Consider the following 27188-nt stretch of genomic DNA (forward strand, 5'->3'; position numbering starts at 1 on the left):
GAAGGTAGACACATCATTAAGTTTGTGGATGACTCTGTCATCATGTCCCTGCTCAATGATGATGACATTGACCATGGTCCAGTGGTAGATGATTTTAGTGATTGGTGTAAACAATCTTTCTTGGACATAAATATGTCTAAAACAAAAGAAATGATAACTGACTTCAGAAAGAAGCCTCTGCCTATTCCTCCTGCTTTTATTCATGACCAGGCTGTTGAAGTTGTCCAGCAGTACAAGTATCTGGGGACAATAATTGACAACAAATTAACATTTGATTCTAACATTGATGCTCTCTGTGGAAAGGCCCACCAGCTTATGTTCTTTTATCAAAAGCTCAGAAGTTTTAATGTTGACACCTCTTTATTGAGTCTGTTTTAACCTTTTCTTTTACCTGCTGGTTTGGGTCACTCAAACTGAAAAATAGGAATAGGTTGGAAGGCATTGTAAGAATGTGCAGTAAAATTGCTGGCACAAATCTTGAGGAACTCCTATTGTACAGAGTCGGAGCCACAAAGAAGGCCCAGTCAGTCCTGGCTGACCGTAGTCACTCCTGGTTCAGTGAGTACAAGTTGCTTCCATCTGGTCGCAGATATATTCTGCCTAATTTGTTTGAGTGTAGGTTTGTGTGTGTTGGTGATTGTATTTATTTACTGCTGGCTGTGCAACAAATTGCCCCTTGGGGATAATAAAGATGACCTTGACCTTGACCTTGCTAACATTTGCTATTAAGCACAAAACAAAAAGTACAGATGATGCTGATGGGAATGCCATTAGTTTTTCAGGTATTTGGTCATGATAGAAAGCTAGATCAAAAGTCAGATCACCAAGGTAATCACAATGTATCCTGAAGAAGCACATATGTCTGGACCAATTTTCATGACAGTCCATCCCACAGTTTAGAAAATCACAAAAAAATCAAATTTCGCTCAAAATCACATGCCATCCTCATGGAGACTCTTAGAGTAAAGGTCAATGGATCACTGAAGGCATTAGGATACATTGTCTGGGAACCATGTCTGTAAAACATAGTGGCAATCCATCCAGTAGCTGTTGAGATATTTCTGGCTGGATCAAAGTGGTTGACCGACAGACCAACATTGCTATAGAGCCGTGCCGCTAGCATGGCTAAAAATGTACACTAAAATACAGAATAAAACCAAGGAATGCTGAAAATAGGGCAGTAAGAAATGGCTAAATAAAAATATTGGATATGGTCTTTAGCCATCGCTCTGGGATATATAGAGGTCAATGCTTGAGGATCTCAGATTATGTAGCATGCTCACTTTAAAAGCTAACAAGCATCCAGTGTAATGAGGCTAAAATAGGTGCAAATGGGAGCCAATCTCTTTGTTTTATTTCAAACTAATTATTACCTTGTCTTGTAGAGGGATTTGTGTCAAAATACATATTATGCATTTTCCTAAATTAACTTGTGTTAAACCTAGTTACCACAAATAGATGGTAAATAGGGCCCCCCTTGGATAATCCAGTCAGGAATAATTTATCTTTCTTTTTTAACATTAATACTTAAATCTGTATGTTAAGTAAAAACAGGAAGTTGTAAGAACTGGGTGAGTGGATTATTTTTCCATAGTACAAATGTTGTTTTTCAGTAACATGTTTTAAGAATCAAACTATTGTCTTAAAGTTACATAAAACACGCCATGCCCCCTGATATGAATTTTCAATACTAGGTAGTGGACTAGACAAAGCCTGTGAGTTCTGGCTGCAGGTCCTGGATTGTGTGTACACTATATGTCTGGCGACCAATAACATGACGTGGACCAGCTGGGGGAAGCCACACCTGTACATAGCTCAGTATCACTGAGTTGTCACTGTGGAAGGTCTGTTAAGAAAAACTACAGGGAAGGGAAAACGTGTTGGTAAATGTGCTCATGGTGAGGTAGACGCCGTATGATGATGAGGTGGTGGTGGTGGTGATAACGATATATATGCTTTCAGACATGTTTATGTTTACATATACAGTGTATGTCATTGGAAAGGTCTCGAAGTATGGTTAAGGTTCACGTGAACTGTCTTAATGTTCTAATGTCTATGTTATCTTGGACAGAACAAACCGTTATTGGTTGAAATGAAATTTCCATTTTGATATCAACGGAAAAAAAACGTCCGTTCGAAGATTTTCATAATAAAAGTACTCCATAAAATGCACAGTTTTGAAAATGATTGCACTGCAATAGCATTTTACAAAATGTTATGTTTAGTTTTTATAATGTTATGAATAAATACGCCAAGAACTGAATTAAGAATTGAACTAAAAATATTTTGGCATACCAATGTAAAGTTTTAGTTCGATTCAAGTTCGATATAAATTTGAAAGAACTGCGGACGTCTTCTTTTGAAGTAATTCTTGCCAGCCGGGTGATTAAATCCGCCATGTTTGCTCCAGCAGAGGGCGTCCAATTCTAGTAAAGTCGATTCCAGGCTACAGATGCGGTTTGCTAGTCGGAAGTACAGTTTATTTCCACCAAGCCTGTGTGGGTTCGGACATACATGGACAAACGCGTGTAATACCATGGGTAAGACGGAGTTTTATTTGAATCCGTAAACTAGGATAGAGTTTCTGCTGTCTTTGTTGTTACAGTGGGTCGGCCATTGTTGACATTGAAAAGCAAAGATATAAAGATAGTGTCGTCTTCAAATGTGTAGTTTGGAGACGAGTTGACTCAACTCTCTGGTAACTGCTGTGACCATAGTTCTATGATGATGTTTTGTTGAAAGGTGTTTACAGTATTTTGTCCACCTAATGTATTGTAGCGGTATGTAGTGTAATTTAGGGATTGGCCAGAATTATAATACAGATCAGCACTAGAAGACTACTTCGACATACCAGAGTTGAATTAGCAGTCTCGGTAAGTAATATTTATTGCAGGGTTGTTACATTGGATTCTACTGTTACTGCCATTCATGACTTGAACTGGGACATTTGGCCCTAAAGTGCCTTTTTCTGGTCTTGTTCTGTAACCAAAAGCCTTAGAGCAATTATTTCTCAGTCATTTCTGTGAATGTTTTTCCTAATTTGCAGTTTCAATTAGTTGATATAATGTTATTTAACTGTAAAACTGAAATATAATTCTAACTATGAGGATGAGTCATATCCAAAATTACAAGTCACATGCATACGAGGCTACATGTGACATGTGACTGGTGAAGATGTTACTCATCTTCCCTGTAAATATCTGTCTTTCCCAAACATAAACTTAGTTTGTGCTCCACAGCTTACATTTAGACCACAGCAAAACGCTGTCTTCCAAAACAGTTGAACAAGAAGTACATAGTTTGACAACAATGTAACAACAATGTTGGTTGACTAAGTTAAATCCACAGGAGTATTCCTGATAAGTTGCAAGGTTATTCACATTGGTAGCTTTGGTATTTCTACATCTTTGTTATAGGGGATGGATAGGGTGTTGCTTGGTGGACACTAAGACTGTTTACTGTTTGTTTTTAACTTCACAGATAGTTGTCTTTGTTACTTTCTTGCAACACAGTCTCTTACTATATCTGTATAGCCAATATATCATTGTTTTCCAAAAGATCAGTTTTTCCTCATCTATATGAAAACAGGAGTTTGGCATTTTCAGATTCATCCACTCAGGAGACGTATTTGACGTGCTTGCTAAGATGTTACTATTTGGTTTCTAGGTGGTTGATATATATTTAGCTGTGACTGATAAATACCTAAACAGCAGGCTTTTTAAATTTGGGGTTCATTGTCTTGCTCAAGGAAACTTCAACATGTAGACAGAAAGAGTTGTGAATCAAACCACTGACAATGCAATTAATAGACAACCCACTTTACCTGCTGAGCCACATCCACCCTTATGATGAGTGTTAATCTGCCTCCTGTATGTCCTCCACAGCAACCAGCAATCATGCCACAGCCCAGAATGATGCTGGTGGTGACGGGAGATGATTTCGGCTACTGTCCCAGGAGGAACCAGGGGATTGTGGACTGCTTCCAGGCTGGTGGCATTTCCAATGTGTCACTGTTGGTTAATGCCTCTGCAGCCAAAGAGGCCGTAGATCTGGCTAAAAGGTGGTGTGGGTGCTGATAATAAGCTACTGTATATGTGAAACCCAAACACACTTAAGATCTTCTGAAAACAGTGACTGATGATGTAGCTGGCATTCCTGTGTCCATTGGTTGTTATGTTTTCACATAAAGGAACAAATGTACATCATAATGATGCCTCCAGTTCAACTTCAATTAGATTGGAAAGCAGATACCATTTTGGTCATCTAAGAAATGTACAATGTGAAGGAAAAAGGCTAAAGCATAAATATTAGACTTATTAAAGTCATTGGGTCTATTGCTCCAGGGAGGTTCTTATGGGCGTCTCTTTGTGGAGAACCAAAGTGGATGTTTTTCAGTAACGACAAATGTGTAAAAAAGTACATCTGAAAGATGGGCTGGAGACACTTAGGTTAGATATTCTACTTTGTAATCTTGTAAACTCTGTGCATTAGAAAAGGAAACCTTTTGTTACTGTTTTAATTAAAAAAATAATTTGTATTGATGTAGAGGGTATTATTTAAATGGCAACACAATTTATAACAAAACAATTAGAAAGCAGGGAGGACATGCAATATTTAGAATAAATAAGGCCTTTGTTAATGTAGTATTCATGGCATCACCCTCCCTGGTTGCATATGTGATGTTAAGTATTTTCTGGCTGTGATAAATGAAAAAAGGTGTGCTAGGCAATTGCTAAGATGTGACTAGGTGTTGACTAAAGCATTATTACATGTTTGTTGCTAGAGGGTTTGTAGGCAGTTGCTAGGCTGTTGCCTAGTGTAAGCTAAGACTAACTACTATGTCCTTGCTAAACCAGCTTAGTGAGGACATAGTAGTTAGTCTGAAATTACAAAACAAATTTAGAACATTGAAAATTACACAATTGCAAATTAAGTTAGAAAGTTGAACATTTATCAACAGATAAAGGAGTATTCAAGTAAATGTATATGACTTGTACTTTTGCTCATTTAATAACTGCGTTATTAAAGTAAAGAACTGTAAACTTCTCTTTTCTTGTTAGACACAACATCCCAATCGGTCTCCATGCCAACCTGTCGGAGGGCATCCCGGTGTGTCAAAGCCTCCGACAGGCCTCCACATTGGTCAACCAGCGCGGCTTCTTCCATGGGAAGATGGGCTTCCGTCAGGCCCTAGAGAGAGGTCAGCTCAGCATGAAACAGGTACATTGCCCAAAGTCCACTTTGTGACTGATTTGAACTCATTACTCATTGCACACATTAATTAATAAGCTCAGAGAACTGTTAATAGCTGCAATGCACAATGGGATGAAAAATGTATGAGGGTAAATGAAATGAACGCAAAACAGTAAATTCAGTATAGAAATACATCATGAAATATAACATTGAAACTGTTCAAAAATGAGGGTGAGAAGCCATTTGCTCTTAATCAGAATGATGCATAAATCGGTTTCTGGGATGAAATTCAGATTTGTACAAATGCACAATGATCATATGAAAATATGAACATGGCTTAATTTTAGAAATTGGAGTTAGAACCATCATATCCAAACAATCATATGAATGCATTTCCATGAATGCAAATGAATGACATTTGGTCAAGTCTAGTTCAAAAAAAGTTACTGTATACAGGACAGCTGTGTCAGACTAATCCTCCTTATGCTGTTTTTTTATTTGCTGTCTAAATTTCAAAATCATGAAGTCAGTTGAATGTGTGCTTAGGCGTCTCAGCTTTCAGCTAAATGAAAACTCAAACCAGAAGAAATTTTCATATTATTCTGAGTAGAAATGTACTTTTCCACTTGAAGACTCTAAACTAACAAAGAAAATCCTTACATAAATTAAGTACCATTTTCTCCATATTTGTTCAAATACTTAAAAGTTGAACTTTTGAGAAATGTTGTAACAGGAAAGAATGAAAAATCAAGCACACACATCCTTTTGTTTATTGAGCAGCCACTGTCAAGTACAGGAAAACCAAATGTTACTTTTCCATTGTAAGTGAGGACAGTGTTGTAAGACTGGAATGATGTCACAGGAGGTTTTTATCTTCCCAGGTGGAGCTGGAGTTGAGGGCCCAGGTCAGGCTGTTCAGGGAACTGACGGGTCACTTGCCCCACCACATGGACGGACACCAACATGTCCATGTACTGCCAGGTAATGCAAAAAAACCCATTAACTATAACTGTTATCATACTGTACACTCATCCACTGATTCCCAAAAACAACTTGTCTCAAGAGGTATTGAACATCAGTGGTAAATGAAAGTATGCCAGAATGGATAATGATAGATATTTAAAGGGAAACTTTGCTGATATTCAACCCACATTGTATCATTACTTTATAGGTAGTATATGCAAATTAACAATGTTTAACTTCCCTCCATGTTGCCTCTACCCAGAGCTCCCTGTTCATTTGCTAGCAGAAGTCTGCAGGGTCACACAAAACACATATTCCAGTGGACTTAGACTACAAACTACATTTCTGCATTTTCTGTGGTGGTGCCTTCAAGGACGATAAAATGTGGGTCTCCAAAAACACTCCCGTCTACCATGTTACGCTAGCGATAGGAAAAATCAGACACTAAAATATCATGCTACGAAATACTTTCAAAAAATCAGTATATTTGGAAAGAAATTACATGATATGAGGCCAAATATCGTGCTGTTCAATCAGACACAACAGAGTCTGGAACAGGAAACGACCACCAGAGCGATGTTACAGCCGCAGCCTGACTTCAGCTGCTGAGTTTCTCTGTGACTTATACACTAACCCTAACATAAACAAAGAAGTAGCTTTACAATATAATGTTGGAGCAGAGATGGGTGACACTTTTACGATGAGGCAGAATACAGTGCTGTGGAATCAGACAAAACAGAGTATGGAGCAGAGTTAACACTTTACTTCTTCTCTTTTTTTTTTTGATGGCCAATTATGTCCATTAATATTTCAGAATTCCAGCCATATTGAACAACTACCGGACATATGTTTTAAATAGCCATATAATAGCCTACAACAACAATAAAACAAAAAACACAAACACTGTGATCCAGCAAATATATTTTATCAAAAGTAGTCATCAGAATGAACTTCCTAACAAACTTTGTGAACTGAGCATATAGGCTACAACAATAAAATAAAACAAAAAGCCTTGCTATTGTTAATTTAATGCAGCCATGCGGGCAGCCTGCAGCTGCAGCTATGCCACCACTTCACCTGCTGTGGTCTCCCTGAGCCCGCCTCTCAATGGGGCTGGGCAAAAGTTAACCTCCTACTGATCAATCACAGGCTATTTAACTGTAGAGCTCCGGGCTGATCCGTTTGGTTCACTGTGCCAATGCTAGATGTAACATTACCTGAGAGAAAAGTCGCGTTAACTGCTGCCGAGCCAAGGCACAGGTCTGTTGCTGTGTGTGCGCTGTCACATCACCAAACACTCAGTGAATCACTGCAGCAAACTTTGCAGTGCTTTGGTAAACCTGACTTTGTTTTCTGACTGAATATTAAATTGGACTTTGCCAACGCTGAATACAGAACAACAGCGACTGTGTTACCTGTAACTTGCGGCTGCAGCCAGTGGCACCTAGCAGCACTCAGTAGTTTGCATTGATCCACATAACGTAACTGACTCTGTTTGTGTTATTATCCTTGCACAGCGGTATGATATATCCAGACTTGATGAGAAAAAACATTTTGTAAATGAAAATAAGCCTTGGTAAACATAGAATAATATTAGGGTCATATGTATTGTAGGTTTGTATAACCGTATTTGAATGTGTGAAATGAATACATTCAAATGTGTGAATGTGTGAAAACTTTTTGATCAATTTAATTCAAATTTTTGATTGTGTAAAAAATAAATAGACTTAATTTTTGAAGGAGATCTGTTTTGTCCACACATTTGACGCTTCCTCCTGAATAGCCAGTTGTGATGCTCTGAAACACTGGGGGTGTGTCCGCTAAAAGTACCGAAAGCACGTCCCAACTGAACAGCCTCTGAACTTAACAATGCTTATGCTGAACTCCTATATAAAAATACCAATCAATCAATCAATTTTTATTTATATAGCGCCAAATCACAACAAAAGTCATCTCAGGGCACTTGTCACATAGAACAGGTCGAGACCATACTCTTTAATTTACAGAGACCCAACAATTCCCTCATGAGCAAGCACTTGGTGACAGGGGTAAGGAGAAACTCCCCTTTAACGGGTAGAAACCTCAAGCAGAACCCAGCTCTTGGTGAGTGGCCATCTGCTTTGACCAGTTGGGTTGAGAGAGAGTAAGAAAGAGGGGGGAGGGAGAGGGAGAGGGGGAGGAGGGAGGGGACAGAATAACAACAATCATAACAATAACAGCAGCAATAGCCAGGGAAGGATGCCAACAGGACTGCAAAGGACCGTGAAGGGTTGGCCTGCAACCCAAGGTTTCCTGCAAGATGAGAAAGCACAAAAAACTCCGGGGAAGAAGCCAAGTTAGTAACATGCATTGATGTTACATGAATGCATACAGATGGAGAGGAGGACGAGGAGAGAGGAACTCAGAGCATCATGGGAAGTCCCCCGGCAGTCTAGGCCTATAGCAGCATAACTAAGGGCTGATCCAAGGTGAGCCTGGTCGGGCCTAACTATAAGCTTTATCAAAAAAGAAAGTTTTAAGCCTACTCTTAAACGTAGAGAGGGTGTCTGCCCCCCGGACCGAATCTGGAAGATGGTTCCACAGGAGAGGAGCCTGATAGCTGAAGGCTCTGCCTCCCATTCTACTTTTAAAGACTGTAGGAACCACCAGTAAGCCTGCATTCTGGGAGCACAGTGTCCTGGTGGGATAATATGGTACCATGAGCTCTTCAAGATATGATGGTGCCTGACCATTAAGGGCTTTTTACGTTAGGAGAAGGACTTTAAATTCTATTCTAGATTTTACAGGAAGCCAATGTAGCGAAGCTAAAATGGGAGAAATGTGATCTCTTTTTCTAGTTTTTGTTAGTACACGTGCAGCAGCATTCTGGACCAACTGGAGAGTCTTTAGAGCCTTGTTAGGGCAGCCTGATAATAAGGAATTGCAATAATCCAGCCTAGAAGTAACAAATGCGTGGACTAGTTTTTCTGTATCTTTTTGGGCAAGGATGTGCCTGATTTTTGCAACATTACGCAAGGGAAAAAAGGCAGTATTTGAAATTTAATTTGTGTGGGAGTTAAAGGACATATCCTGAACAAAGATAACTCCCAGATTCCTTATGGTGGTGCTGGAGGCCAGGGTAATGCCATATAGTAGCTATTTCATTAGATAATGTGTTTCTAAGGTGTTTAGGGCTAAGCACAATAACTTCAGTTTTATCTGAGTTTAGTAGTAGAAAATTGCAGGTCATCCAGGTCTTTATGTCCTTAAGGCATGCTTGGAGTTTGTTTAACTGATTGGTTTCATCTGGCTTCATTGATAAATATAGTTGGGTATCATCTGCACAACAATGTAAATTTATGGAGTGTTTCCTAATAATATTACCTAAAGGAAGCATATACAAGGTGAATAGTATTGGTCCAAGTACAGAACCTTGTGGAACTCCATGTCTAACTTTTGCCTTCATGGAGGATTCATCATTAATATGTACAAATTGAAATCAGTCTGATAAATACACAATTTAATATAGGCTTTGTTTGTAGGTGTAAGACAAGCAATATGGGTGATATTTTTAAAAACAGAGTAATATTAGGAGCCACTTTTCGGCACCCATCCAGATGTCCGATGACTAAAATCCTTCATCCAGTTAAAAGATAAGTAACGGTTAAAAACAACCAAATTCTAGAAAGTTTATTGGAAAAATGTGGCTTAAAACTGAATAAAAGATGATTTATGACAGTTTCTGGCAGACAACCACAACACCGATGTATTATCTTGTATGCGTATACTCTTTGTTAGACACCATTGTGGTGGACAATCACAATGCCGATGCATGCATCTTGTGCATGTATACTCTTTGGTAGAGGGGGTATGAAACCACTGACAGGTGACCAAATTAAATGGACTGTTACCTTGATTAAAATTGCACATTTCTCTGGGTTTGAAAATTGTTGGAAACATTTGGGATAACGTAAGTACACAACTAAACAACATATATAACGTAGGTCTAGTCATTTTTAGACATTTTAAAAGGAATAGTTACATATTATAGCTTTAAGAATAAATGTGTTTGATTTGCTTTGTCTGAGTGGACACAAAAATGCAGTGTGTAAAAGAATGAAGCTGATCATGACCCTTGTTAATTTTCCAAATCTAAAATTGTTTGTAGCTTTCTAAAATTTCAGCTTAATTCATTCATGTTATGTCTGTGTACATCATTATTATTTCTTACTCCGGAAGAGATACAGAACAGGAAAAGTACATGTATTTAAATGTATGAGCTGTCCAAACAGTTTATGATGAATACATTTAATACATGTCTAATTCTTTATAGTATTATAATATAGTGTGGAATAAGGGAACTACTCCATGACACCAGTGGAGTATGGTGGGTTAATTAGACTGTCAACAAGGAAGGGAGCACAGAATGAGGCTGCAATTTGCATGTTCAAGAGTGTCAGAGCAGGTTATTTCCTTTTCCTTCTGTTTTTTTTAGTGTGGCTGGAGAGGGTCAGCTGGAATACTGAGTATCATTATGTTAGCTCTAGTTTCTGTTGGCTGCTATTTATGCGAGCAACTTTTAGCAGCCATCAAAAAGATAAATTGCTCTTCATCATAATGAGGTTACAGAAACACTTCAACTCAGAAGACAACAGCTTTTCTATTTTTAAATAGAAAACATGACATGAAAAAATCTATTGACCCATTGTTACATGAACTTCACCTTTGAAGGTGTGAACAGGATTGTTTTTCCAGCACATCCCACAGATGCTCAATTGGATTGAGATCTGGGGAATTTGGAGGCCAAGGCAACACCTAGAACTCTTTGTCATGTTCCTGAAACCATTCCTGAACAATTTTTGCAGTGTGGCAGGGCGCATTATCCTCCTGGAAGAGGACACTGCCATCAGGAAATATCATTGTTTAGGTAGGTGGTACATGTCAAAGTAACATCCACATGAATGCGTAGACCCAGGGTTTCCCAGCAGAACAGTGCTCAGAGCATCACACTGCCTCTGCCGGGGATCTTGCCTTCTGGGATCTGCTGCTGGATCTGGTTCAGGCTCAAAGTGGAAGTTGCTGTCCCGGTCCATACAAGCCTCCTGGATGGTGCTGTGTTGTGAAGACCACTTTCTGTCAGACACTCTGCCACAGGAGATGAACTTCAGCAGGACTTCAGGTGGTGTACAGAACAGTGGCAACATGCATGTTGAAATCTATTGTTGTTGAGCAGTGACTAATCAGGAATTCATGAACTGAGGCAAGAGAGAAACAAATATAAGTCTAATAATTAAAGCTGCAAGCAGCGATGAACGTGCCCTTGCACCTCACGCACGTCGGAGGGAGTGGCAGCCGTAGTATCACTATTGGAGATTTGTTGACACAGCTCTGAATTGTCAGGATTATCGTATTACCTGTGTGCAGTATGTGGCGCTGGAGATAACTTATTAGAAACTGTGTATACATTTGATGAACTATGTGTCATTAGGGCCTCACTTCCTGGTGCATGTAGGCAATACTACATAAGTGAAATATTAAAGCAGCAATACATTTACAAGAGGGTAACTGGCATGGATTGACATTTTCATGAATATTGGACATTGCATATAGGAGATAACTATCAGCTCCAGTGTCCACTACGTGGCGTTAGACAACACCCACTGATTATACGTCAATTTGCTGTATATCATGTGTAGACCACACTATGTAAATTTCATGTAAATTGGATGATGTTTGTTACATAAGGTTGTAGGTGGTGCTATGACTATGACTAAATATTGACATTTAAATGTGTTCAGGCCTAGACTCTTATCAAACATGAGAAATTTGGGGCAGATTGTACAATGTAAAGGAGTTACAACAACTTCCTGTTTAATGCCCCAAACATGTTTTGGGCAAAATTCACCGGCACGCCACACCAAGGGTGTTCCATGAAATATAAAAAGCTTTGCAATTTAGCATTTGCAAAGATCTTTAGATGTAACCTACCAAATTTGAAGTCGCTCTCCAGGAGTAGTTCATTAAAATAGAGCCCCTGTCAATGGCGTTCAGATATGGGTCTTGGGCATGGATATGGCAAAATGGCTCGAAGGCGCCCCCACCTTTAAATTTGATATATATGTACGAAATTTGGTAGGCAGATGTAACATCTCCAGACTTAAAAAAAAGCCTCTTGGAGCCATACCCTAAGTCCAACAGGAAGTCAGTCATTTTTAATCTACTTTGCATTATTTAACAAAGTGAAGCCATTGACAGGTGTTGTATTTGAACAAACTCCTTGAGATTTAACCCAAATTACTTCAAATTTGGTAGGTTATATCTAAACACCTTTGTGATGCTAAATTGCAAAGCTTTTTAGTTTTCATGGAATGCCCTTGGCATGGCGTGCTGGACAGTTTTGCCCAAAACATGTTTGGGGCATTAAACAGAAAGTTGTAACTCGGCTTTACATTGTCCAATCTGCCTTAAATGTCTCATGCCTGATAAGAGTCCAGGCCTGAACACATCTACATGTCAATACTGAGTCATAGTCATAGCGCCACCTACTGACAAGGAATTTAGCTGTATGTGACAAACATCATCCGATTTACATGAAATTTGGTGTGGTCTGCACGTGAAATTCAGCAACATGACATATAATTAGTGGATATTCTGTAGCACCACATAGTGGACACAGGAAGTGATAGTCACCCCCTACATGTAAGGTCCAATATTCATGAAAATGTATATGTCAGTTGTCTTCTGGTAAATGTATTGCTGTATTATCATTTCATTTATGTAGTATTGTCTAGGGATGCCAGGATGAGGAAATTTTCCCACTGACTAATAAACTCATGACAACAACGGTGTCACCGGTTACACTGGACATTTTACAAAATAAGATATTCATCAATGATGCTCATCCGTAGAGTGCTTACTTTGATCTTTAACATTAGATTTTTAGTTTAGATCTTCCCCTTATATAAGAGTTAGTGATGGCGGGCTTCAGGTTTCTGCCAGTGGGTCGTCGTCCATGTACAGCTGGGCTGCGGCGCGCACAGACGGGGACGAGCCAGGGGACGACCGCCGCTTAGAACCAGAACCAGAGCAACTCGCCTGCCATCCGGAGAGAGACACACCGAGAGCAGGCTTAGCAGGCAGAGAGCAAGAGAGTTGCCGCTGAAAACAAGAACTGAGATCCATGGAGACATGAGAGCAGCTGCTAGCGTTACCATGTGCCATCTCTTCCCCAGTTAAACAACGCACACGCACCCGGCCGTTGACATTATGTAAAAGAAAACGTAATTCGTCAGATCAGGCCACCTTTTTCCATTGCTACATGGTCCAGTTCTGACGCTCATGTGCCCATTGTAGGTGCTTTCGGCAGTGGCCAGGGGTCAGCATGGGCACTCTGACTGGTCTGCAGCTATGCAGCCCCATATGCAGCAAGCTGCGCTGCACTGTGTGTTCTGACCACTTCATACTGGGAACATCCCACAAGACCTGCCGGTTTGGTAATGCTCTGACCCAATCATCTAGCCATCGCAATTTGGACCTTGTCATAGTAGCCCAGATCCTTACGCTTGCTCATTTTTCCTGCTTCGAACACATCAACTTCAAGAACTGACTGTTCACTTGCCGCCTATGTTTACTAGGCGGAGAGTTGAGGCAGGAGAGATGGTGAGTCCCTCACAGAGGGTGAAGAGCTGCCAGATGTCGTCTGTCGTAAACGATGGTCCTGAAAGTGATGTGAGAGTGTGCCCAGTGCCAATGAAGACATGGGCTCATCCAGGGTGCAGAACTTCAGTGGAGTCACTTGTGTGCATCTTGCTCGTCATCCTTTAATAAACAAAACTGTAGTTATAATGAGGTTACCCCATAACACCATATAATAAGGCAAACAAAGCACACTGCCAGCTACTCTGGTATTTAACAAATTAACTCCTGCAGAACAAAGACAAACCAAAACAACCGGAAATGATAATGGATATAAAACAGTGAATACGCCATGTTTGTAAAATGAGTACTGATAATAGCACTCATTCTACTAATTCTAAGCAGTAGATATGATACTGGTTATGTAATAATGAAACTGGGATACAACTCCACTCAAACATGAAGTCTTCTTTGTTACCATTTCTGGTCTTAGTTTACTTTGTTCTGCACATCAAGATGGAAAGAGTTGTTACAAAGTTATTTCCCCGATTTGTTGTGTGGTTACATTCTGACAAGTAAAAGAGAACACGTGCTATAAAGACACACAAAATGAACTACAATAGAGAGAGTGGAGGTAAAGGAATGTACCGCCATACTGCCAAACCTTGCATTTCTGTACTGTAATTACTGTCGCTTACCTGCAAATCTAAATTTTTGCCTGTCTCTCCATGTTTGATGAACTGGGACAGCCATCCCAGCTCCACCAGAATTGGCGGGACCACTCTGTTTCCACCTGGGTTGCCACTCTTTGCATGGTTCCTTTTTTTTGCTTTCACAAAGCAATCCCTCATATTTTTCCACATTTTCTGGCAAAATGCCTCATCTTTTGCCAGTGTGGTGGCTATCTCTCTCTATGAATTGAGCCATTTGGCTGTCTCCCAAGGAAGGGTAACAGAGGTTTCTTTATAGGTGAACCTGCTCGGCCAGTCTATCTTCGAACATGTCCATCTTGAGATGAAAAGCTCTGGCGTGAGCCTAGTTACATAAATTCAGAGGTGCACAACCAAGTGCTGCAACAACTTGTGGAGCCTTCATGCCTGGCGTGAAAGACGTGATGTCATTTTTGGTGCATGCACTCTTGCACTTTTTTTTTTCTCAGGGACAAATTTCTGACTTAAGACCAGTTGTTTGGGGATGGCTTGTTCAATTGGGGACAAAAAAAACCCTTATTTTTAACTATATATGTGGGCTCACAGAATGTCAAATTTATATTCATACATTCATACAAAGTCCTAATGTGCATCCAAAGGTTTCCAAAAAGCATTGAGCTGATTCTGCCACAATGCCTGAGATAGTATTATTTATACTTCTGATAATTTATTAGACATGACTTTAAGCAGTTTGGGTTGTAAATATGACAGATAAAATGGAACACTGTGATTTTACACATGAAGATCAGTTTACTCATGTGCTCATCATGCAAATGTAGTTCTACTCAGCCTGTGAAAACAGTAGTATAATGTCTTCTTTGTCTCTGGAGGAGATTTGTCAAAATTGTCTTCAGGGTTATCTTAACTTGGGCTTGTAGGTAACAACAAAATGGCTTTAATTCATCCTCTTACCCTCCAAAAAGTTAGAGGCTAGATCACAGAATAAAACACGAAGATGAAATTAGTAGTTGTCCATTAACAGTTTAATGGGCAGGTTAACCATGCAAATCCCTTGGCTCAGGAGAGATGAGAGTACTGATGCTGTTGTGACTGTGTTGCAGGGGTGCGAGAGGTGTTTGGACAGGTCCTGTCACATCTCAGGATTCCATACACTCGTGTTCCAGTGGAGCCAGGTTTACACAGCTGCCCATGGCTGCCAGCACACCTGCAAAGATTCTACAAACAGGTGGAGAGGGACGCTCTGGACTCCATCCCTGTCTTCACACGCTATGGAATCAGGTCTGTGGGTGTGTGTGTGTGTGTTTAATTTAGGCTTCTTCCTTTGTGTGCACACAGAGTTTTAGTCGTGAATCGAGTACAGTATTTGTAAGTGCAAAAACAATCAGAGGAGGAATCATTAGGCCTCATGCAAAAAATATTTATGTATTCTTCTCCTGAATCTGTTTTTTGTGAGGTTTGTTTGCGTGTGTTCCAAGTCATATTCAACAAACTCCCTTAACTGCAAAAAGTTGTCCTAAATCTCTGGTTTCAGTCTGATGAATGTCACCTGTTCATGAGAAGGTGAACATTTATGAGATTCCATCATTAGCATAATCATCACCCCTAAACTGTCCATATAGTTTCAAGTTTCATTCACAAAAATGTTCCCAAAGAGTAAAAAGAAGTGCTTCACTCCATCAAGCTTCAAATCCTGCTGCTGGAAGACAGCAGACAAAAACAAAATATATGTATCTGTGTCAGTAGTCATATTAGAGGACCCGAAACTATTAGAAAATATAAATTCAGCTGCCAACAACATGTCATCAGAGCAGCAATAAAGAGTGTAATGTTAGACACCTTGGATGACAAAAACAGGTTAGACAGCTATGGATGAGAGAATATTCTACATTAAATGATTTTATAGTGTCAGATGTTCCCCTGTACAGTCAATCAATCAATCAATCAATTTTTATTTATATAGCGCCATATCACAACAGAAGTCATCTCAAGGCACTTTTCACACAGAGCAGGTCAAGACTCTTTAATATACAGAGACCCAACAATTCCCCCATGAGCAAGCACTTGGCGACAGTGGTAAGGAAAAACTCCCCTTTAACGGGTAGAAACCTCAAGCAGACCCTGGCTCTTGGTGGGCGGCCATCTGCTTTGACCGGTTGGGTTGAGAGAGAGAAAGAGAGAGGGAAAGGGGGAGGGGGGACAGAAGAAAAACAATCACAACAACAACAACAAGCACAAGCAGCAATAGCCAGGGAAGGATGCCATCAGGACTGTGAAGGACCGCGAAGGTTCGGCCCGGGACTCAGGTTTTCCTGTGAGATGAGAAAGCACAAAAAACTCCGGGGAAGAAGCAAAGTTGTGACATGTATATAAACCATGCGGCACCTGTGGGAGTGAGGGAATTATTGTCCTAACAACTGCTGAACTGGCATGATGATGATATGGTTATCAGAATATTTTGCATTAAGTTTTAGTCAATTATAATTATTTTTGTTCATTTTGGTAACATATTTAAACTCCAAATTCAATACATTATAACTGATAAATCAAACGAGTGTCTGTCCCCTTGTGGAGAAAGACAGACTATTTCTTGTATGACGGTTGATTTTTTTTGTACCTCAGAGAAGTATGAGGAAATTGATGAATGTGACAAATTCTCTTAATTCACTCATACGTGCCACTTAAGAACACATTTGTTCATACAAATGCTTCTTGAGGCCCACAGTGTTATCACGTACATAAGTATATGGCATTTAGAACACAGATATCTCAATCCTATTAAATTAACTTTTATTAGATGAATTTGATGAATGTATTAATCCCCAGAGGGGAAACTAGTTTTGTTGCCATGCACAGTGACAAATAACAAAAGTTACAGTCAGACAGGTCATAGCAGATGACATATGAAAGACATACTGCCACTACAGTAACACAAACACACAAACACGTGTTCCATAACATACTGTAAGTATAGCTCAGGAGCCCACCTAGCTACTCAACTAACAGCAAATTAACTAGAAAATTCTACAATTTCTAAAGAAATTCCGTGTGAGAGATGCAAAATGCTAGCTGCTCCTGCCAGTTTCTGCATCCACAGCTGTGCAACTTTGCTGAATTTGGTCACCATGGAATATTATATTTAAGAGATATGGAACTTAATAAGCAGTATGTAGGTGTTTCAGTAATGGCCACAAGATGGGGCTATTGGTGCCATATTTCAATATGTTGTGCACATTGACAAGGAGAACTTGTGTACCAAGTTTCATCTCATTTAAGACAACAGAACTGTAGAAAAATCATGTTATAATATACAGTAGCGCCCCCTGTGAGTAGAAATGTATCAGATTTTACACACTAGTTCTTGTGAATTCTTACATCTGTGAGCCCAAATACATACATACAGTCATTGTATGTACAAGATTCCCAAATTTGGTGTCAATCCGAATTAGCATTTAAGAGTTATGGCTCGTTAAGTGCATCTGGCCATGCCTTCAAAAGTTTGGTAACCAATTACAGACAAACGGTAAATGATACCAAAAAATGAACATATAAGCTCTGTTCAGGGTCATCCAAATATGGTATGTACTAGGGCTGTGCAATATGACAATATATATCATGTGACGAAAGAAAAATGTCTATCGTTTCATATAGTGCTCTATCGTTTATATTGTTGTGACGCAAATCACACTCCTTACGGCAATATTTCTCATCATTTGGGGTCTGTCCATCTTTTGCATGGATCACATTGATAAATTACTCTTCTTAGCTTTTTACTCACAAAGCTTTTATGGCATTTACAGTAACATAACGAGTTTAGTTGTCTTCAAGTCTCCACTGCTGTCTGTCTCCTCTGCTGTGCTGCACACATGTGGAGGGCTCAGCAACTATAAATGACAGCAAAACGCAGTAGAGATTGTCTTTATTTGTGTTATTTACCAAATTTATGTGCGCTCTTTTAATATCAGCTCGGTGTGTGAGAGTCTCTGCTACAGCTGTTTGTGCTTTAGAACGTAACCGCTGTGAAACAATCAGAAAATAACGTTCGGTGATCTTATTCACCGGCTTTCTCACTACCAGCGTTCCCTCTCTTCATTCACCCTCTAGCTCACTTGACCACAGCTGCTCTCTCTCTCTCTTTTTCTCTCATCTTTTTAAATTGAGTCAGGAAGCCAACAGAAAAGTTTAACTTAACTTTTAACGTTATCAAACGAGGAGAAATGTCCTCCCCTTGTCCTAGTAACATCTTTGTCCTCCCTCATAGCAGAGTTTACAGCTCTGATCAGTCTGATCTCTGTCACGCCTCTGAATCCAGAACACTTACTTGCTATGTGAAAGAACATACAGAGGCAGCTGGTCAAGATTGGATTAAAAAGTGTGCCAAAAGAAGCAAAAAATGCGTTTATGAAAAAATTCAAAATGGTGGAAGAATTTCTTAGGCGCAAATGGGCGTGGTCTATATCAGTCTACTTGGCATCATCCAAGGAACAAACTGTATAAATATTGTTTGGATAGGCCTCACAGTTCATGAGTTATTAGCCAAAACATAAAACATATAATAACTGACCAGATGGGTCACCGCTCCTTCAAGTTTGAACACTTCAGCACTTTTAGTTTTTGAGATATTCAAACATTGCTCCCATTGACCTTCCATTATAAATTTAAATATTTAAAAAAATTATATAAAATCACAGGAATATGCTAGAAATGAGAAAAGTAATAGCATACATCTCCTTATGGAGACATTGGAATGAACTACTCCTATACGACAAATTGTATAGTAGTAGTTAGATGCTAAAAAACGGTGAAATAATAAATATATAGTGGTGTAACGGATCGCAGTTGATCCGTGATCCGTATGGATCGCCCCCCATGGTCGGCACACATGTGAACCGCGGATTAATTGCAAAATTTAATATCTCATTTAAGACAAACTGCTGTAAGCACAAGTCATGGACAAACAGCGTGTTGCTAACAGGGATTTTGAAGAGCAACGATCAAACCAGCATCTAACGGGTCCAAAGTTACATTTGCAGGTACATTTACCTACTGTTTAATGTGCTGCAGCTGAGCAGCTAATTAGCTACGTAGCTGCTAACTGACGTTAGCGGTGCACTTTTCCCCGGTGAATGTTAGTTTTGTGGCTTGTTAAACAAGCTTCAGGACAAGACGTGTTCATGTTTCTAAGTTATCATCAAGTTTTGATGATGTGGACACAGGCTGTTTCATTCACTACTGTGTTTAAAAGAGGAAGGTATCATGCTTCATATTGCAATTTAATTTAACAATAATTTAGCATTGAATATTAAGATTTCATTTAAACATTGGACATCTTAAATGTTGTTTTCATTTAAGACCATGGGCTTAAGTTCCTTTCTGTAAGTGTGTTACAGAATAAATGGAAAACAAAGTTTTATTTGTCACCCTTTTTTTTTTTTTTTGCTGATCCTAAAGAATATCCAATCCATGACTCAAATCCGTAATACGATCCGAACCTTGAGTTTTGTGATCCGTTGCACCGCAGCTCACACACAATTAAGGACAATGACAAGTGAAGCACCTACAAACAAGACCAATGGAACAAGCAATAACTATATATGCAACAAAACCTTTAAAGTCCATGTAACGCAATAATAGAAATGTGTTATTAACCACCCAGCCAGATTTTAGTGATTAAAAAAATTGCAAAGTATATCAAATTAGGTTTCAAAATCATGGAAAAACAAGCAGTATTCTGAGCTCTATAATTCTGGGGGCATGTCTGCTCAAGACCCTGAAACCACACCCCAACTGAACAGGCTCTGAGCCTCAGAACTGAACAATGCTCATGCCGAACTCCTTTTAAAAAAATATACAATTAATAAAGTTTTATTATAATTTATATTATTTATACAATTTGACATTGGATCATCTACCTCTTTAACCCTGGAAAACCTGTTCACCGTCAACAACTACTTTTACAACCTAGACATAATGGCAGCTGAACCCAGCAAAATGCAGCCAAGACATGACTGGTCTACTGAGACAGAACCCGAAACAACTACAATCAAGGTCAGTGTACTCCAGTCTATCAACAACAAACTCTCAATACTGGAATTATTACATGCAGACTTTAGAGACATGAAATTCAGTCTTGAATTCTCACAGTCACAAATTGAATCACTACAACAAGAAAACAACTAAAAGGATCAGTCAAAACTCTATCTGCCCAAGTAACAAACCTTGCTAACGAAAACAAAACAATAAAAGAGACAGGTTTGGACCTCCAAAGCCACAGCATGCACGACAGTTTGATTTTCTCTGGAATACCTGAACAAACACCAGATAACCCATAAGATGCAATCAAACAATTTATGCAGTCAGCCCTGAAATTACCACCAGATGCCATGAACAAAATAACATTTCACCAAGCTCACCTTCTCAGCACAGAGGACAACACAGAAAGACCAAGAACAATAGTCGCAAAATTTGAACACTACAAAGAACTTGTGAAAAGCAAAGGACAGGAACTGAAAGGAACTCACTATGGCATCAACAAGTATCCGAAAGAAATACAAGAAAGTAGAAAAAAAACTTCCGATCATGAAGCAACCTCGAGAGAAGGGAAGACAAACTGTATTGTCTATGTACAGCTTATATATCAATGGTCAGCTGTATCGTTACCACATCACTACCTAGCTCTAGTCACCCAATGCAGTAGCCCATGCTGCAACATGAAATCAGAACTTTAAATAAACTCCCTGTTATCCTCTAATAACACAAATGTTACATTTATTGCTGACTCTACAATCTCTCTCTCTCTCTCTCTCTCTCTATTTCTTTCTTTCTTTCTTTCTTTCTCTCTCCATCTATCCTCTCTATCTTTCTCTCTGATTTTGCCAGACTCCTATTTTATGTTTAATATCTGTCTTTGTCCTTTGTCTGTCTATGTCTATCTGTTAAAGCTAACTTGGGAAATGTGGGTAATGGAGAATATGTATGATGTTATAATGCCCAGATAGCATACAGAAGTGGGCCACTTCAGGCAATGATGCTGGCCTTCTTCTGGCCCTGACAAAATGGATGTGAGCCTGAAATGGCCTACATGTAAAATAACAAATATGTCCCAAAACAAATGTTTTGGCAAAGATGCGGTGCTCTCGGTGATGTGTAAACTGGATGTGACCCTAAAGTCACCCATGTGATATATAATGAATATGGCCCAAAACAAATGTGGGCCACCTTTGGCAAAGATCTGGCACAGTTGACAATAGTTAATGTGGTTGTAAACCAAAAGTGGCCCACATATGCTGCAGCAAATGTGGCCCGGTTATATTAAAACATACCTAGGCCAGTTCTGACAAAGATTCGGCACAGTAAACACTGGCTTGACTTGATGTGAACCTAAAGTGGCCAACATATGATATGGCAAATATGGCCTAAATACTATACAACAAATTTGGCCCACTGTCTTGCAATTGTATGGCACAGTCAGCACTTGCTGTCCTAGTGTGAGCGTAATGTGGCCCACATTTGAAATAGTAAATATGGCTCAAATATTGCTGAACATTATCGGGCCACTTTAGGTAAAGATGTGGCACAATTGGTACTGGCTTATCTGAATGTGAGCCTAGTATGACCCATATTTGAAATGGTGAATATGGCCCAAATATGGTTGAACAGTACTGGGCCGCTATAGGTAAAGATGTGGCACAATTAGTACTGGCTAATCTGGAAGTGAGACTGAGGTGGCCAACATATTATGTAGCCAGTGTGGCCCGGTCATCTTAAAACATATATGGGTCAGTTTTGGCCAAGATATGGCACACTCAGAACTGGCTAATCTGGATATGATATGATATGATATGATATGATATGGCATATGATTTACTGTGGTTCTAAATCAATCATAAAATTTTAGAGGTGAAGCTCAGTGTAGGTGCATACACATCGATAATGTTTACAACTGGGAAGGTAAGATTCTCTGGAAATGCTCCCAGAAGATTATCTTCTACAGCAAAATGTGCCCTGGCCTCCTCCTCTTATAAACATGGAATTTACTATTCCATGTTAGTCCAGGACCCACCTCTAGTCTAAGAACTGGTTTCCACTGCCTTGTTTGGTGCAATAGGGTTGAACCCCACATGTACCCAATTGAACTGATTAACTGATAGCACCTTGTTGGGGGCTGCACAGCTTAAGGCAGCTGTCTTTCTAGTGACACACAAATGCTTTATCCACAGGTCCCGGAAATTTGCAAACAATGTCATTACAGAACCATTGGCATTGACAGTGATGCTGTTAGCCCTACATACAACAACATCAAACAAGGCACATAACCATGATAGAAAACATTTAAAAGCTTCTCACTGACCTCTTTTAGTTTCCTGATGAGAAACAACCTGGACTGAGCCTTTTTAAGAACAGCATGTGCATTTCTGACCAGCTCAGTTTCATGTCAGTATGGACACACAGATATATAGATAATTGTATGAGGAAATCATTTCAACTTGCTGATTCTTGGTGAGAACTGGTGATGCTGCTTTTTCCCTTTCTGACTGTCTACACCTGTCATCTTAAGGTTCATCAGTCAACCTTGTCATGTGTATGTAGGTCTGGTCCTAACTGTTTAGTATGAGGGTTTGTTATACTGGTTTGTGATGTTTTCATCTATGAAAGTGCTGCAGTGGGTGGAGGGATTAACAGAGTCCTTTGTGGTCTGTGGCCGACAAACACTAAAGTTCTGCATTGTCTCCATGTCCACAGGTGGCCAGATGTGTACTTGGGACTGACCACTATGGGTCAGAACATGTCCGTCCCCAACCTGCAGAGGGCCCTCAGCCACGCCTTGTCAGCAGGACCCTCAGGCACTACCTCCTGTAGTACATCCAGCTCTGATCAGCCTGTGGTCACAGCAGAGTTGATGGTCCACCCAGGTTACCCCAGTCACCCCCAGTTGGGTGGCTGTGGAGAAGGACCCGATGACTTCTCCCAGTCAGCTGACAGGCAGCATGAGCTGAGCATGCTCACTGACCCGTCCCTGCTGGCCCTCTACAGCCAGGAGAGAGTGCAGCTCTGTGCTTTCAAAGACATTTAAGCACTACTGTCTAAAAATGACTAACCTGTACGTATACTATAGAGAGCCAAACTAAAAGTGGATTTTACAGGTTCTGTTTAAGATGTAAAAACACATAAGTCAGAATAGTTTAATAACAGAATAGTTTAATAACACAGATTACTGTGAATCCAGGCCTACGACAGAACCTTGCTCAACAAGTATGTTGTGTGGTTCACTGCTTTGGTCTAGAAATGGAAGGTAATGTTGTTGGGTTTTTTTGTTTTTTTTAAACCCTAACCCTTTAAAAAAAACAACAACAACATATTGTTATGTTTACTTATTTTTTTCGTTTTTTAGCAACCTTTAATGAACACTTTTTCCCACAAGCCCAAGACAGTCAGTCATGGGTTAAAGGTCAACAGCTGTCACACACGCTGTAACAATAACACCTTAACTGTTTCAAAGAAAAGACAGTTCCCACTATGTGTGATGTGCACTCTCGCACAGAAAAACTAAAGCTAATACATTTTAAATGCTAACGAATAAATCATTGTTTAACTTTGTTAAAATCATGAAGAATTCAAAGTGTTTCCCTTTCTCTGAAAAACGATGAAAGAAAACAGTCAATGAGAGATTTACAGAGTGAGTTACAGAGACTAGATAGAAAGTGATGTCTGGACTTCCAATTTGCAGCTGAGCACAGCCTCATCACTGTAGAGTAAATGTGATTACAGATTGAAGTGGCACTATGAAACAGGAAAAGTGTGTTCTTTACAGAAGCCATACCAGCTGCTGCTGTACATTACTCTGATCCAGATCAGTACTTTGCACTACCCATGTGATCATCATTGCACACATTTATTACAACTCAGGTTATATTTTGATAGTTTTGTCCATTTCTATCTGTTAAGTTAGTATTGTGTTCACCAAGTTAATCTTAAGGATCACAGAACTAAATAACTGAAGTTCAAACTGAAAGTGAATTCCGCTTCTTAGTTATCCCGCTTATTACACAGCTATTTACTAAAGAAATCAGTAATCTGACACAAAATATTGCTTTAAAAATGATTTTATTGATTTAAAAATGATTTTATTGCTTCAGCTAAAAAAAAATAGTCTGTCAGATTCTATGTTTGGAACTGCGTGCATAGCAGCGTAAATATCTATGGAAGTTCTGTACCCTTCTTGAGAACATGCTTTGCAGTTGACACACCTGGAAACACAATTGTTACTAATGTTACAACTGGTAACAATATTACTATTATCACTACCACTTATCACTTAAGTTAGTGTGCAGCGATACACAACTAAGAGAGGCGCTCACCAGATCTGCTGCCTTGCCTGGATTGGAGGACAGGATCTTGCTAAACTTTTCCCTTTCTGTAATGGTTGGAGCCCAGTAGCTCTTCAGGCTGCCGTCACATCTGTGCCCAGTCACAGACATTATCTCTATTGTTTTTTTGACAGAAGGTGTTGAGAATGAGCTGTAGTTGGTAATTTTACCGGACCTCTTTTTGTGGATTGATATGATTGGATGTGGTCCTCCAGAGTCTATGAACAGAACTGCGTCCCTAGCAACGGTATGTTATTCATACCAGCGGTCTGCTAGTCAGAGGTAGAATGCCTTAATTGACCAAGAATCAATTGATTAGAATTGAGTAATGTAATGAGTTACTATAACTGACAGATTGAGTTATTATAACTGACAGATTATACTAGCATTGTTAGGGGGCCCCTAACAGGTTAATCAAGCCACGCAGTCTTTACAGTTTTTATGTCAGAGGGTGGAGGGATGATTTCCAATGATCTCAGGTCTGTGTAGCACAAGTAGCACTGAACTTCTGTAATCACATGCTAAGTGTGTCTCTCTGAGTGAATGTGATTTATTTTGAATCACCTGTGAGAGTACAGAATGTGTTATATTTATTGCTGCTGTCCTGGCCTTTGAAATTGTATATTTTGATAAAGTTTCTGTTGAAACTTTTTATGCATCAATATATTTTAATTTTTACAAAGCTCATAACTGAACAGCTGGCAAATCTTATCGTGCAAGCTACTAGATGAATAAATGAAGTCAAACTGATGTCTGATGTTTCTTCCCCTGTAATCTAAAAGCAACAAATGCTATTTTTGAAAATCTACTGTTATTACACGCCCTAGTGAACCCAGTCACCAATACCAAATGAAATGGTTTTTTTTAATCTGTGGTGTCCAAGAGGACTATATTTTATCCAGTTTGTACATTCATCTGCCCTAATAAGTAAAGAGCAGCAAAACACATAGTAGGTGCTGTATGGTAGAGGATGTACAGTACAAACACGAAGATATGGCAAAACATGATTTTGCCTGTTTTTATGATGAAATGTAGTGCAACATGTTGGATACAAGATGGGTACTAATACTGTTCAACCCTAGAATGCACTTGTGTTGCACAATTATTTCAATACATTCCAAATGTTCTTCTTTATGTTCTGTATCAGAGCCCTCTGGTGGTCAGACACCTGCAATGTCATCCATGTTGCTGGAAATATCACATGTAGTGTAGTCTGATAAATTACATTCATTGGTTTAAAAAATATATGCCTAAAGTCCCCTTCCACTCATAAATGTTTTTCTTCTTGGTCCAACAGTTGAATGTTGTTCTCCTCGCTGTGCTGAATGATGTATTTACAGAGTTTGTCTTCACATTCATCTGCTGAAAATTGGAAGTTTCTGTGTGCTCATTGAAAATCAGCTTTTTTAAGGGTGGGCAAATGAGCAAGATTTATGACATCACAATTAGTTTGTAGCCAATTATGGTCCAGTATGTGTGGCATATAGGATTTTTATGTGTATTTGCCCACTCACTTGTAGCTGTGTTATTTTATGTAGGCCTACGTCCGCTTTATTTTGTATCTTTACAGATCTCCCCCATTCAGTTGCTAGCTTGCTGCATTCTTCAGTTGCCAGTTACACCCAGAGAATATCAGGAAGGCCACTGAAGAGCAGAAAAAGAAAACAGTTTGTTTTCATTTATTCTTTCAGGTGGGTAAATGTCACCCAAGCACCTTTATATTTTATTAGAATGTACCCTCAATAGTTAATTTGTTTATATAGTTTTTATAGTGCTTCGTTACATTGTTTGGCGGAACTATAACGTTATACGATAACTATATACATACATACATACATACATACATACATACATACATACATATATATATATATATATATATATATATACATACATATATATATATATATATATATATATATATATATATACACACATATATATATATATATATATATATATATATATACACATATATATATATATATATATATATATATATATATATATATATATATATATATATATATATATATAAATAACTATAACCGCGTACTGATGGGCGCAACTGTCACTAATGCTAACGTAACTCCTCAGGGATCGATGCTGTTATTTTTCAGAGTTTGACAATCTAACCTGTGACAACACATTAGCTAGGGACTATAACTGTTGATAGTTGTTTTTGATTTTGTTTAAATATGCCGAATTGTAATTGCATTGGTTAATGTTGTTCGTACGATTAAACTAAACTAATATAGGGTAACGTCAGCTGTCACTTGTTCCATCACTAACAGCAAACATTTATGTACGGGCTAATGGGATATAAATAGAGTGCAGAATCACGCCACATTGTAAGCACAGAATGCATGATTTTAGTAGTTAG

General features: G+C 39.1%; 1 protein-coding gene across 4 annotated transcripts; it reads left to right on the plus strand.

Moving 5' to 3' along the window:
* The first annotated feature begins 1736 nt into the window (after nt 1-1736).
* On the plus strand, nt 1737-25555 carry ydjc (YdjC chitooligosaccharide deacetylase homolog). Of its 4 annotated transcripts, none has more exons than XM_042422130.1 (6): nt 1737-1898; nt 3885-4060; nt 5061-5220; nt 6075-6174; nt 15542-15719; nt 23181-25555. In XM_042422130.1, the coding sequence occupies exons 1-6, from the start codon at nt 1896-1898 to the stop codon at nt 23509-23511; spliced, it is 948 nt and encodes a 315-aa protein (XP_042278064.1). In that variant the 5' UTR covers nt 1737-1895; the 3' UTR covers nt 23512-25555. The 4 variants fall into 4 exon arrangements, with proteins under 4 accessions (XP_042278064.1, XP_042278067.1, XP_042278065.1 ...); XM_042422133.1 differs by having other exon boundaries at nt 1737-1844; XM_042422131.1 differs by lacking the exon at nt 1737-1898 and adding an exon at nt 2327-2540.
* The last annotated feature ends 1633 nt before the right edge of the window (nt 25556-27188 follow it).

Source organism: Thunnus maccoyii, chromosome 9, assembly GCF_910596095.1.
Source record: "Thunnus maccoyii chromosome 9, fThuMac1.1, whole genome shotgun sequence".
Lineage (NCBI taxonomy): Eukaryota > Metazoa > Chordata > Actinopteri > Scombriformes > Scombridae > Thunnus > Thunnus maccoyii.